The 13,640-nt window shown below is 37.4% G+C and overlaps 2 protein-coding genes across 2 annotated transcripts; one reads left to right on the top strand and one right to left on the bottom strand.

Annotated features, from left to right (window-relative positions):
• Window positions 1-680: 680 nt before the first annotated feature.
• Window positions 681-5,009, top strand: LOC109165164 (protein NLP7-like). The gene is made up of 5 exons (XM_019313814.1): window positions 681-1,176; window positions 1,672-2,249; window positions 2,417-2,464; window positions 2,566-3,454; window positions 3,590-5,009. The coding sequence occupies exons 1-5, from the start codon at window positions 885-887 to the stop codon at window positions 4,741-4,743; spliced, it is 2,961 nt and encodes a 986-aa protein (XP_019169359.1). The 5' UTR covers window positions 681-884; the 3' UTR covers window positions 4,744-5,009.
• A 61-nt stretch (window positions 5,010-5,070) lies between these two features.
• LOC109165168 (WD repeat-containing protein 74-like) lies at window positions 5,071-9,420 on the bottom strand. Its single transcript, XM_019313818.1, has 13 exons — window positions 9,289-9,420; window positions 9,018-9,136; window positions 8,883-8,912; window positions 8,608-8,744; window positions 8,310-8,489; window positions 8,155-8,218; window positions 7,957-8,064; window positions 7,634-7,787; window positions 6,788-6,877; window positions 6,504-6,559; window positions 6,269-6,326; window positions 5,635-5,769; window positions 5,071-5,538 (listed from the first exon to the last, which is right to left on the bottom strand). The coding sequence occupies exons 1-13, from the start codon at window positions 9,368-9,370 to the stop codon at window positions 5,366-5,368; spliced, it is 1,386 nt and encodes a 461-aa protein (XP_019169363.1). The 5' UTR covers window positions 9,371-9,420; the 3' UTR covers window positions 5,071-5,365.
• Window positions 9,421-13,640: the final 4,220 nt, after the last annotated feature.

The raw sequence follows: 13,640 nt of genomic DNA on the forward strand, positions 1-13,640 counted from the left end.
GTCCCACTATAAATTTAATCCGGGAATTAATTTTTGAGCATTAAAATAGATAAAATGATGAATATACCCAAGGCTCACTAGGAGTATTGAAGAAAAAAAAAAACTAACTAAAAAAGTAATATAAAAACCAAAATACTAATACTTATTATAGCAAATAAATAAAACACCAATTTTAGGTTTCTAGGTTAGAAAAGAAAATAATAATTTTGTTTTAAGGTTATTTCTTTTCTTTCAGAAAAATGGGAACCAGCGGAAGGCATAAGATTCTAATTCCAGAAAAATGAAGGAATTGTAATTTCTTCCAACCAAACAAATGAAATTTGTTATGTATTACATTTTTATTAAAAGTATTTCACATTCTCATTAACAAAAAAAATTATTTTTAATTAATATTATATTTTTCAGTATAAACATTACATTTTTGTTTTGACCTGCATCGTCTCCATGAGATTGTATGATACTCTGTTTAGAACAATTTCATCAAAGTTGATGAAATAGTGAGTTCAGTAACTAAAAATTTCGAGTTTGAACTGATTCGTTTAGATGTAAGATCACAAGATGAATTTCATTCCGAATCTTATAATAAGTGTCAATTAACTTTTGAGTTTGGAATTCAACATGTTGAGAGAAGAAGAAAAGGCGGGCGGCTAGTGAGATTCCTATGGGAGGGGTGAAAATTGGATAATTTTTGGATTATTAAATTCACACAAAGTTCCAAAGCACAGTAGAGCTATTTGATGGATTCCATATGTGAAAGGAAGGATGACAGGCCATCGCGATTAACCTCAAGCTCTCCATCCTATCGTCCTTCTCCCTTCCTTTCTCTCTCCTTCACGGCTCGCCGCATCTACTGAGAGAATCTCTGCCGTAATTGCCAGCCCGAAATGTCCGAACCAGACGACGAAACTCCAAAGTCAAAGGAGTTTTTCAGCCCCCCGCGACCGCCACCGGAGAGAGAGCCTCTGATGATGATGGATCTCGATCTCGACGCTTCCTGGACGTTCGAGCAGATCTTCGCGGCCGCGGCTTCCAATCCTAACTCTCCGTTTGTTCTTTCCGGCTCAGAGCAGCCTTTCTCTCCTCTCTGGGGGTTTCCCGACGATAACGACGACAGAACGGCCGAAAATGCCGCCGTCGGTAGCTTCCGGCTGTCTGACTGCCAGAGACTTCCCCCTTGTAAGTCTCGGCTGGAGCTCTCCATTGAAATGCTTTGGACTTTTTGGTTAATGGACTAAATCTTGTCCGTTAATCTTTTTTACTTCTTCCTTTAATAGTAAAGCCTTGAAACTTTTGAAAATTAGCTCAACTTCAGATTCTTTTAATGTATCTATAAACTTTAAAAAAAAAATTGTCATGATATTGGTGAATTTATGTGTTTCAGCATCCTATCCTTTTTTTTTTTTTTTTTTTTTTTTTTTTTTTTTTTTAAAGGACAATATAAGGACGAACACTGGACGAGAGGGAACGTAGAATCTTGATTTGATATTTATTGAGTCGTTTGTATACTTCTTTGATTTGCTATGTTGATTGTGGGGAGGTTTTTTTATGATATCCAGAGTATGATTTCCTTGTGGATAGTTGGACTTATATAGCAGATATAAGCTTCTTTAGATATATGGACAGTATTGATAAGATATTGATATTGATTTTGGTTTTGATTTGTGTGAATAGATGCAGGGGATCCTGATTCTGTTATTGAAGGTGTGCCTGGACAAGATGAGAAAAGAAGGCTACCTCCTCCATTTCTAGGGTTGACCACGAAAGATTATCTTGATGGATCTTGTATAATCAAGGAGAGAATGACACAAGCTCTAAGATACTTCAAAGAATCAACTGGAGAGCGTGTCTTAGCCCAGGTCTGGGCACCAGTGAAGAATGGTGGCCGGTATATCCTCACAACTTCGGGACAGCCCTTTGTGCTCGATCCAAACACTAATGGGCTTCATCAGTATAGAATGGTGTCTCTGATGTACTCGTTTTCAGTGGATGGTGAGACTGATGGAGTCCTTGGACTTCCAGGCCGTGTTTTTCGGCGAAAGGTGCCAGAATGGACACCAAATGTGCAGTATTATTCTATCAAAGAGTTCCCACGCCTTAATCATGCTTTGAATTACAATGTTCAAGGAACTGTAGCATTGCCAGTATTTGAACCTTCTGGGCAGTCTTGCATTGGGGTTCTTGAACTTATAATGACATCCCAGAAAGTCAACTATGCTCCCGAGGTGGATAAAGTGTGCAAGGCTCTTGAGGTTTGTTCTGTGGCCACCCTTCACTAATTTTAATAAATGATGTGCCTGGATAAATACAGATTTAGCAAGTAGATCATGTCGTAATTCCTATGCTTTAATGTTCTTTGGTACTTTGGTAATAGCCGTCACTATACTTCATGGTTAAATGATTTCACTTTTTTCTGTAGGCCGTGAACTTGAAAAGTTCTGAGATATTGGATCATCCAAGCATACAGGTAAGAAGAAAGCTGCATGTATGAATTTTATGGAGGCACTTATTAATTATTATAACTGTTTTTCTGAACAAGTGTATGTTTGTGGCTCTCCAATGTACCAGATTTGCAATGAAGGTCGGCAACATGCATTAGTTGAGATCTTGGAGATTTTAACAGTAGTGTGTGAAACTTACAAACTACCATTGGCTCAGACCTGGGTTCCATGCAGGCATCGTAATGTCCTGGCTGATGGTGGTGGGTTGAAAAAGAGCTGCAGTAGCTTTGATGGAAGCTGCATGGGACAGGTCTGTATGTCCACAACGGATGTAGCGTTTTATGTGGTTGATGCTCACATGTGGGGTTTCCGTGAGGCTTGTGCTGAGCATCACTTGCAAAAGGGACAGGGAGTTGCTGGGAGGGCTTTTGCTTCTCAGCGGTCGTGTTACTGTGAAGATATAACACAATTTTGCAAAACTGAATACCCTTTGGTACATTATGCACGAATGTTTGGTTTAGCCAGCTGTTTTGCCATCTGCCTGCGAAGCACTCATACTGGCAATGATGATTATATTATGGAATTTTTCTTGCCTCCTAATGGTGGTGACTATAGTGACCAGCATGCTCTGTTGGATTCACTCTTGTTGACATTAAAGAACCACTTCAAGAGTCTTCGGGTTGCTTCTGGAAATTTACTTGAGCATGAGTGGGGTTCTGTTGAAATTATTAATGCTTCTGTGGAAAAGAAACATGATTTAATGACCGAAACAAACTGTTTCTCTCCTCCCCAACCTGATTCATTGGAAAATAAGCAACTCACTCCTGGACAAAATACTCCAAATGGAGGGACTCTAAGTGAGCCTCCTGAAGCCCAGAATCGTGCGACTGTTGCTGTGAAAATAGAGGGAGGTAAAAAAGAGAAAAAACGTGGCAAGGCTGAAAAAACAATTAGCTTAGATGTTTTGCAACAATATTTTGCTGGGAGTCTCAAGGATGCTGCAAAGAGTCTTGGTGGTATGCTCTATCTCTTGAAACTATGTTTATCATTTTGCTTAATTGGTGTGTTTTGGTTTCTAGCATAAATACTAATTTAACCTTCTGTTCAGGAAAGAAAAAAGAGGTGTCTAACTATAGATCTTCTGTTTACAGTTTGCCCTACAACAATGAAGCGCATTTGCAGGCAGCATGGGATCTCTCGTTGGCCATCTCGCAAGATAAATAAAGTCAATCGTTCCCTGACAAAGCTTAAACGTGTAATTGAATCTGTGCAAGGAGCTGATGGAGCACCATTCACATTAAGCACAATAGCACCAAATTCAGTTCCTGTTGGAGTGGGATCAATTTCTTGGCCAGCAACTGCTATCGAGTCCAACTGCCAGAATTCACCTCCCTCCAGACCTTCTGAATCTCCTGAAGGAAAGAGTGAGTTCCTCAACCATAGAGAACTTGGAAGCCATGATCAAGCTGAACCTTCAAATCAAATTCTTGAAGGACAAGTTTTGGGGAATCATGAGCTTCCACATCAACAAAATGGTTTTGCAGTGGGTGAAGGGTCAAACAGATCAAGAACAGGGAGTGGGTCAAGAGAAGAGAGCATAGGAACCCCTACTTCCCATGGCTCATGCCAAGGTAGTCCTTCCCCTGGAAATGAACCCTCACCCCAGAATGAGCTCGTTGTTTCTCCCACTCGTGACCCTGCCATGGAAACACCCAACACATTGGGAATAATAGCTTGTCAACCAGCAAGAGAGATCAATTTATCAGCTGCATTTGCATCCCTAGATGCTCTGGTTGCAGAGCAATTCCAAAAGCCATTTGGGGGAATGCTTGTTGAGGATGCAGGTAGTTCACATGATCTTAGGAATCTCTGCCAAGCTGGAGAAGCTCAGTTTGATGAACGCATGCCAGAACACAGTTTGACGCACCCACCACGTTCTGATGCGATTCCCATAGATCACATCACTATTGCTGCTGAAAGAGTGCCCCAACATCCTGCCAGGCCAGAAGTGACATCTATCACAATAAAAGCTACGTACGGAGAAGATATCATAAGGTTTCGACTACCTCTGGGCTCCGGCATAGTGAAATTACAGGAGGAAGTAGCAAAGAGGTTGAAACTAGAGCTGGGCACCTTCGAAATCAAGTATCTAGACGACGATCACGAGTGGGTTTTAATTGCCTGCGATGCAGACTTGCAGGAATGCGTCGACATATCAAGATCATCAGGTGGCAATATAACCAGACTGTTGATTCATGACATCATGCCCCATCTTGGAAGCTCATGTGAAAGTTCAGGTGAATGAATGATTAGGCAAATAGAACTTGTACATAGCTTGTAGAACCATTCTTGCAGTCAAGTGTAGGGTTTAAATTTTGGTTTTGACAAATTGTAAGAAATTTTCAATTGTATTATTATTTCTAGGTTCTAGGCAAATAAGGCTTCCCTTTCCTCCTTTTTTGTTTGGTATAGAAGATTTCCACTGTTCTTTTCTTATCTGAAATTGTAAAAATGCTATGTTGGTCTTCTTATATATTTAATAAAAGTAGTATCTACAATTAGCATTTTATATATATAATCAAGACTTGTGTCACTAAACACATTCCAGTGCATTACATCTATGATAAAAACATGAGATTAATATATCATTCCAGTGCATTACATCATATAAAAAGAACTGAGCAGAAGATCCATGACACATACATTGATCCTATTGTTGACAAGCATACACTCATTAGCAATGTCGTATACAAAGGAGAAAATAAAAGGAAATAATTTTCTTATACCACAAAATTGAACTAGCTGTATAACAACAGACCCCGTTCAAAATGCGCCAATAGGCTTTTGATCAGGCATGAATTGGGAGTTGGTCGATGTAGCTAGTTAGTGTAGAAGTTCGTTGGACGTGAAGCAAATTATGGCTAAGATCACAACACGCTGCTGCTCTTGCCTGTTTTCTTCTTCTTGCCACTGTGTCGTTTAGATACCTTTTCTTTTCTAGGGGGCGTCATCTCCTCTTCAGCTTCGTCATTTAGCCCGTTTTCATGGTCTTCACAATGAGACATCTCACTCACATCTTGCTGCTCTGGGTCTTCACGAGCTGCAGAGCATATACAAAATCAAATTTCAACATATGAGTCTAGATTGAAGAAAATAACATATCAAGAGCTGTCATTCACTCCTCGTATCATCTTGCCTGTTTTCTTGGTCTTGAGCTTCTTTTTTCGACTGTGGTCTTTAGATGCTTTCTTCCTTTTCGTAGGCATTGTATTCTCTTCTTCACATTCTTCTTGTGTCTCACTCGCATCTTGTGGCTCTGGAGGTAGCGGGGCTGCAAAGTTTTTTTAAAAAATGGCATTTCAAATAATCAATTGAACCAATGAGAAAATAGAGCAAAACCAACTATAGCAGCAACAACTTCTATGATCACAGTGACTCCAAACTGTATCAGGCTTGCTATATAAATGTATTCATATTCATATTCATATTCATATGGATATTAGGCGAGTAGAAATATGCATAAACACAACACCCTGTAAAATATGTTACTTCGTACATCAGAAAGATCCTGTTCTTTTGGGCCAAAAATGAGATTAGAGATCTACACTTCCACACTAAGTACAATCGGAGGAAAAATAATGAGAAGAATTGAATGGTATTAGGTCTTAGGAACGTGTAAGTCCTGAGTTAATACTTAATACCATAAACTTCAGTTAACAATAAGTCAATAACTCAAAATATTATTTGAATAAATGATTACTCAAACAAATTCATCAAGACACTATGTAAATGCTTCAGAAAGAGCTCATACAAGCAAACAAGAAACTAACCTTCATTGCTAAAATGAGAATCAAAAACAACATTTGTAAGATGCTGCTTCAAGAAAACCTGCACTCAAATTCAAAACGGCAACAACACTCCATTACAAATTTGGTAAACCAGTTCACATGACGAAAATCCAAAGGCAATTCCGAAATATAATTTCATGAATGTGCTTTAATATTCAATCAAGGTTATGGATTCATGTTTATTCATCAACTGATCAACAGCAATTTGTCAACATACCGCGGACAAAAGTTGCCGTGACTTTACATCCCAAATGCGCAAATAGCTGTCCAACCCTATAAAATATAAGTTTTCACATTACTTTCTCTTACGTGGAAAGGAAGTCTAGTAAAGAATGAAGAAAATTAACTAAGAGTCACTGAAATTTTGGACTCATTAAGCTTAGAGAACAGTCACCAACTAAATTAAGCTTTAACCCCAATCTAGAGGGGCCAACTTAGCCAAAGTTTGGTTGCAGTATATATCAGCTCAAATAAATAAAGCATAGCATGTTAAACACTTACCACAGGAGCCGATCACTGGAAGCTCTGGATGTCTAGCAATGGATCGAATACTTCCAGAACATTTACCCAAGAAGGATCCCAAAAGCTTCCCTAAAGTGTTGTCAAGGTAAGTTAATTCTCCTAATGTCAACAAACATAAACTATAAAGAATCACAAATAGTTAATCAGATACTCAAGTGGAGAAATACTTAAATTTGGCCTATTCTTCACATTTAAGCTACTGGAATAAAATTTGGCATGCAATAATACTTGTTTTATATAATCAAGCAGACTGAGCAATCACAAGACTATATTAGCAGCCAACCAACATACATCTTCATGACCATTGGCTTCATTGCTATTTAAAATTAAGTTTGAAGGGCCAGAACAAAAAGACCCAAAACCAAACTGGAATGATAAAACCTCCCGAGTGTTGCTTTTATTATAAATTCAAAATCACTTACCAACTTAAAGCAAGTACCATGACAATTCAATCAAGAATCAAGATTCAAAATGTAATCACTGTTGAGCATCAGATAGTAGGAACATACTAGGATAAAATTATCTTGGAAACATGCATACTAAAAATAGACTAACCAAAATCTCTAGTTGGCTAGTTGCACCCTAAAAATAAAAATAAATGAACATGTGTGATAAAGTGTATGCAAAAGAACTCTGTGTAGTAGTCTATTACTGTGTTTTAATGTACAGAAGATAAAGAGTCTATATATACAAGCTAAGGGAAGAACTAAGCCACTGATTTCAAAATTCAAACCCTAAGGTTGAGAGTAATTCTCTCAACCGTAACCCAACTTCTCTAACAACATGTAATCCAAGAGCACTTGTACATGGAATCATATGACATACCTGTACGCATATCAAATGAAGCAAGGTCACCTGACCCATTTCCTACATACACTGTCCAACCATCTAGATCTTCAGCAACAGCTTTAATGGGTGCTTCTCGAAAATCAATTGAAATGACAGGTCTTCTCTGAGCAGAAATATCATAAAGACGCACCTGCAAACAACAGTATGCCGGTTTCATATAGAAGTTCTACAAACCTTCTTCCTCCAAAAAAAAAAAAAAAAGTGCTATAAAAAATATCATATCTGGAGAGAAATCCAGATATATCATCCATTGATATTTGCAAGTTGCAACTACACAGAAACTCATTCAGTCCAATTACCTGATGGCTGTTAGTGCCAGCTATAATTTTGCGATGATCATCCTTACTTAGGAATGTTGCAGATGTAAAGCACGGTGGGGTAAAGATGCCAAGACTGTTTTTAGGAGGCTGCAAAAGTGAATGCATGAACCAAACAGCTCAACGAAGCCAAATGTTTATATCCAGAAACACATAGATATAAAGAATGAAGAAACTTACAGATTTTGCAACCCAGATTTTACCACTTTGTTCCAGATCCCACACATTAATTTCAACTCCCTGCCTGAATTGTTAAAGCAAACCCAGCATCCATAAGAAAACTCAACAAGCAAAACCAAGCTGATTTCTAATGCAAAATGTTAAAGCTTCCTTACCCTGCAAACAAAGCATAATGCTCACTGCTGTCTACTTTGGAGCACAAAATGTTACCCGAACCACATACATTCCATATAGTTTGTGAACTCTCAGTGACAGAATCTCCAAGTGACTTAGGGATTTCAACAGACCTTATACTTGCCTGTCCTTTTGTTGTGCAAGCAAGCAAGGTACATGACCTAATATGACAAAGAAAATTGTATATGGATCACTATTAGAATGAAGAGACCCAAAAAATTCTTTTGAGGGGGGCATATCCATAACCACATGAAAAAAATAATTTTAAAAAAGCATTACATCAATGACGATTCCAATCTCTGCTTACTGAAAAGATGCAAAGCAACAATTGCATCATCATCACTCACGCTGCCACTTTCACTAGAACTTGGAATAGCAAGGCGAACATCACCATTGATAGGACTAATCACCTCAATCTATCAGTATATTAAAAAATGGAGATGTCAAATAATCATTCACAAAACTTGATACCTTCATAAAAATTCCTTGTTTGGAAGTTATGACTAATTACTTCATATAAGCTTGAGTGTAAATTATGTGGAGAAGACAATTACCGTGCCATTTTTTCTTGCAACACCAAGCAACTGAAATAAGTGAGAATCCAAGGCAGAAGACATTAAGACCTAATTTAGAAAAAAAATAAAAACAAAGAGAATAAATATAAACAATGAATATTGATTAAAACATACAGGGTCATTCTCGCGGTCAATCATGGAAGTAGCTAGCACGCATCTCGAGGAATCCGGGTCGCCCCACCGTTCCACCACAGCCGGAGCTTCCTTTTGCTCGCCGCCGCGAGCTTCAATCACTGTACAAAACTACAGCTAAGTAAGAATATATTATTTCAAACATCAAAACCTGACGTATACATAGCTATAGTCTACAGAGAAACAATAAGCGCATAGGAATGGTTTAGAGAGAGGAAAAAATGTGTATCATCACAATGAAATAGTGACGAACCTTTGGTGAGTCCAAGTACATCGAAGGTTAAGGCCCGGAGGCGAGGGCAGCCAGGGCTCTCGGCGGTAATCGTTCGCGGCATGGTAGCTTCTTCTACTTGGGTGACGGCGACGATGGCTAAGAAGTCAGAAGGAGATCTTTCATATTTGTGCTACGGTGTTGTGTTGTTTTGTTGGGCCGGGGAGAATCTTGCTTGCGATATTATGCTAGATGTTTCGGCCCAAATCAAAGTCCGCCCCGTTTTGGCGCAAATTATGCTGTGCAAAGTGGCACCGTTTCAATCGTTATACCCTACACCACGACGCGCGTAGCACTGTGCGCCGCGCGCCTCCCAAAACGAGGTCGTTTTGGAAGGCGCGGTAGGAAGTTGCTGTGATTATGTATATTTGTTCATACAATTATGTATATTTGTTCATACAATTATGTACATTTTTTATACAATTATGTACATCCGAATCAGGAAATTTTTGTGTATTATGTTAAGAGTTGATGTGTATTATGTTGAAAGTTTATGTTTATTATGTATTATGTTAGATTATGTGTATTATCTTTTAAAAAACAGTATGTATATTTTGTTATACAATTATGTACATTCATGTATAACATTATGTACATTTTTGAACATGGGGGTTTTTTTTTTTAAAGAAAAGTTAACTGCCAAACACTGAGGTGGGAAATTTCAAAAAAAAAAAATAATAAATTGAAACGACGTCGTTTTGCATCTGGGCGTACAGTGCAACGCGCGCCGTGGTGTAGGATATAAATTGCCGCACCGTTTAACTCCACCAATTAATTAATTTTTTTTTTTTTTTTTTACAAAAACTCAAATCGACGTGTAATTATGAATATATAGTTATGCAACTCTGAATATATAGTTTTGAAGTTATGGACATATAGTTTTGAAGTTATGGATATATAATTTTGAAATTATGGATATGTAGTTATGCAATTATGGATATGGTTCTCTGTGAACAAGCACTTTAAGAATTCTGAATATGGATTTATGTAATTATGAATGTCTAGTTGTGAAATTATGAATATCTCTGTGAACAAGCACTTTAAGAATTCTGAATATGGAGTTATGTAATTATGAATGTCTAGTTGTGAAATTATGAATATATGGATATGAAATTATGAATGTGTAGTTATTATTTCTAAATGTACTATTGTCAAATTATGAATGTATAGTTAAGTAATTCTCGACATATGGTTATGTAATTCTGGATATAAAGTTATGAAATTGTAGATATATAGTTATGAAATTATAGATATATCTTACTGTTTGAATACGAAAGGAAACCGCCTAACGCAGTTAATGACGATCCGAACGGAATTTTTTTAAAAAAATGAAACGGCGTCGTTTTGCAACCGATGGTGCACACGGTTGCACATCATAACGATTGCTTTTTGGCCTAAATCACACATAGTTTACACTTAGACCCTAATAGTTAAAAATGGAAATTTATTTTGTTCAATAAAAAATAAATTGTTAGGAATAATAGTATAGACATTTAACTATCTTTATCTGCAATCTACAAATCTATCTACATCTACAAACTTCAAAATGTTGGAAATAATCCATTCAAAGTGCAGGCTTAGTTTTTTGAGTCAACCACAAGGTGTGGCAAAATGAGTTTTCTCATTAATGGCCCGTTTGGTTCACGGAATAGGCCGGGAATGACATAGCATTCCCAGTAATAGGCCTATTCCGTTGTTTGGTAACCATTTCTATTACCAGGAATAATATTCCTGGTAATATCCTTTTACCTCAAATAAGGTAATAGTTATTACTAGGGCCCCCCTGGTATTAGCCTATTACTGAACGCTCAGGAATAGATTTTAAAATCTATTTCATTTTTTACCCCTTTCTTTAACCTAATTTTATTATCCTATATATAAATTTATCCTATTTCACCACCGTTGTCGCCGCCACCACCACCATCGCCGCCGTCGCCACCACCACCACTACCACTGCCACCACCATCGCCGCCGCCGCCACCACCACCACCGCCACCAGAACCACCACCCAGCAGCACCACCGCCACCACCACCACCACCACTGTCGCCCCCACCACCACTGCCACAACCATCATCGTCAACCGTCACCGTCACCACCACCACTACCACACCAGCATCACCACTACCACCACCGCCACCGCCACCGCCACCACCACATCACCACCATCGCCACCACCATCGTCGCCGCCGCCACCACCACCGTCACCAGAACCACCACCCAGCAGCACCACCACCACCACCGCCGCCAAAATCGTTGCCGCCCCACCACCACTGCCACAACCGTCATCGTCAACCGTCACCGTCACCACCACCACCGTCGCCCCCACCACTGCCACCGCCACCACCACCACCACCATCGCCACCATCACATATTTTTATAAGGATATTTATGTCTTTTAAAGCATATTTCATTTCTATTCCTTAAATCAACCAAACACTGTAATATAATTCCTAAAGTCTATTCCTTCCGCGAACCAAACAATAGAATACAATTCCTATTCTATTCCTTGCCTATTCCATTCCTTATGGAATAGCATTCCTATTACCTCAAAATTCATTCCATGAACCAAACGTGCTGTTAGTCATTTACCATTCACCTTGCTTTTAGTTAATGTGGGTCAAAATACCTATGAGGTCCCTGTACTATAGTCTTTTGTTCAATTTAGTCCTTCTACCTTAATTTTGTTTAATTTAGTCCTTGTACTTTAAAAAGTGAAACAATTAAGGACAATCGCTGATATGGCGTAGACATCTTATCTGTCACATCATCATACTTACATACCAACTCATATATTATTTTATAAATATTTAAAATTACTTATTTTTACCACCAATATATTACATAATATGTCCAAAATAAATACATAAATATCAATTATTGTCCTTAATCGTTTCACTTTTTAAAGTACATGGACTAAATTGAACAAAATTAAGGTAGAAAGACTAAATTGAACAAAACGTTATAGTACAGGGATCTCATAGGTACTTTGACCGTTAATGTGTGGTTGGAATGTAAAGTGACTTCACTTTCCTACACACTATATAAACAAGGCAACTTTGTCTAATTAAATGCAATAAATATTTTTTCCCTCTCTATCTTCTTTTCGTGTTTGCTTATTAAAGTCTGAGCTTAGCGTGGTTGTTCTGTGTTGCCTGTCGAAAGCGTCCCAATTTATTTTGGTTGCACCATCACCGGAAAAAATAACGCTTTTAAGGTAGTGTTATTATAACACGACACAGACTTTCTTTCAGTCATACACCTGTTGTGTCCTTGTTTCTTAAAGGTTTCCAACCCGCGCGTTGACGTTGCGAATATTTTCCAACACAAACTTAATAAGAGGCCAATAAAGTTAGACCTTAACGGAAACTAAGAAATGTTAGTGTAATTGTTTGTTGAAATTAATGATTCATATTATTTTGATTTTATTATTATTTTTCTTATTTTATCCTCTATTTATCATTTACTTTTCTTAAATACCCCTCATTCCGTCAGTGTAAACTTTAGTAACAGAATATTCCGTTAACTATTTATTATTCTTAATTTACTCATTGTTTTGATAAGGAATATCTTAGGTTTGAACTCCATCACAATCAAAATTGACATAATTGTTAAAAACATATTATGAATATGTTAGAGTGTATTAAAAAATGCAATATAAAATTTAACATGAACTTTGGTCAATTAATTATAATCATGCATTGGGCATTGATAAAGCGGTACACCTAATTGTTAGGCCCCTAACAACAAACTTAAGTTAGACTGATAGGCATTCACAAATACAATGTCTTCAAATGCAAATGCAAACTTAAACAGTTAGACTTAGGGGTGGGTGTTTCGGTTCGGTTTTTTCGATTTTGGTTTCGGTTTTAAAAAAGTTAAACCATTCAGTTTAACATTAGAGTTTGGTTCGATTCGGTTCGGTTTGAAACGGTTCGATTTCAGTTCAGATTTAATTCGGTTCGGTTTAAGATCCCCAAATTTCACCATTTTCTATTTGAAAAAAGTATCAAATTGGCCCCCTAAGTCAAGGGGATAGTGCAATTGGATCTCCTAAGTGAAAAAAACTCCATTTAAGTCCCCTAAACCGGTAAAATTGTTCAATTTAACTTGTTTATCAGGTTAAATTGATGTGGTGTTGATACATGTTCTTTTATTTTATTTTTTAAAACAAAATATTTTTTATTTATTAAAAATAATTATTTATTTTATAAATAAATAAATAAACTAAACAATTAATTTTTTTAAAAAAAAAAAAAAAAAAAAAGAGAGAACAGCCACCTGCTGTTCGCGCCCAGGGGTTGGTTAATTTCTCCCTCACTTTAATTTGTGATGT

The sequence above is a fragment of the Ipomoea nil genome, unplaced genomic scaffold (assembly GCF_001879475.1).
Source record: "Ipomoea nil cultivar Tokyo-kokei standard unplaced genomic scaffold, Asagao_1.1 scaffold3069, whole genome shotgun sequence".
Taxonomy (NCBI): Eukaryota; Viridiplantae; Streptophyta; class Magnoliopsida; order Solanales; family Convolvulaceae; genus Ipomoea; species Ipomoea nil.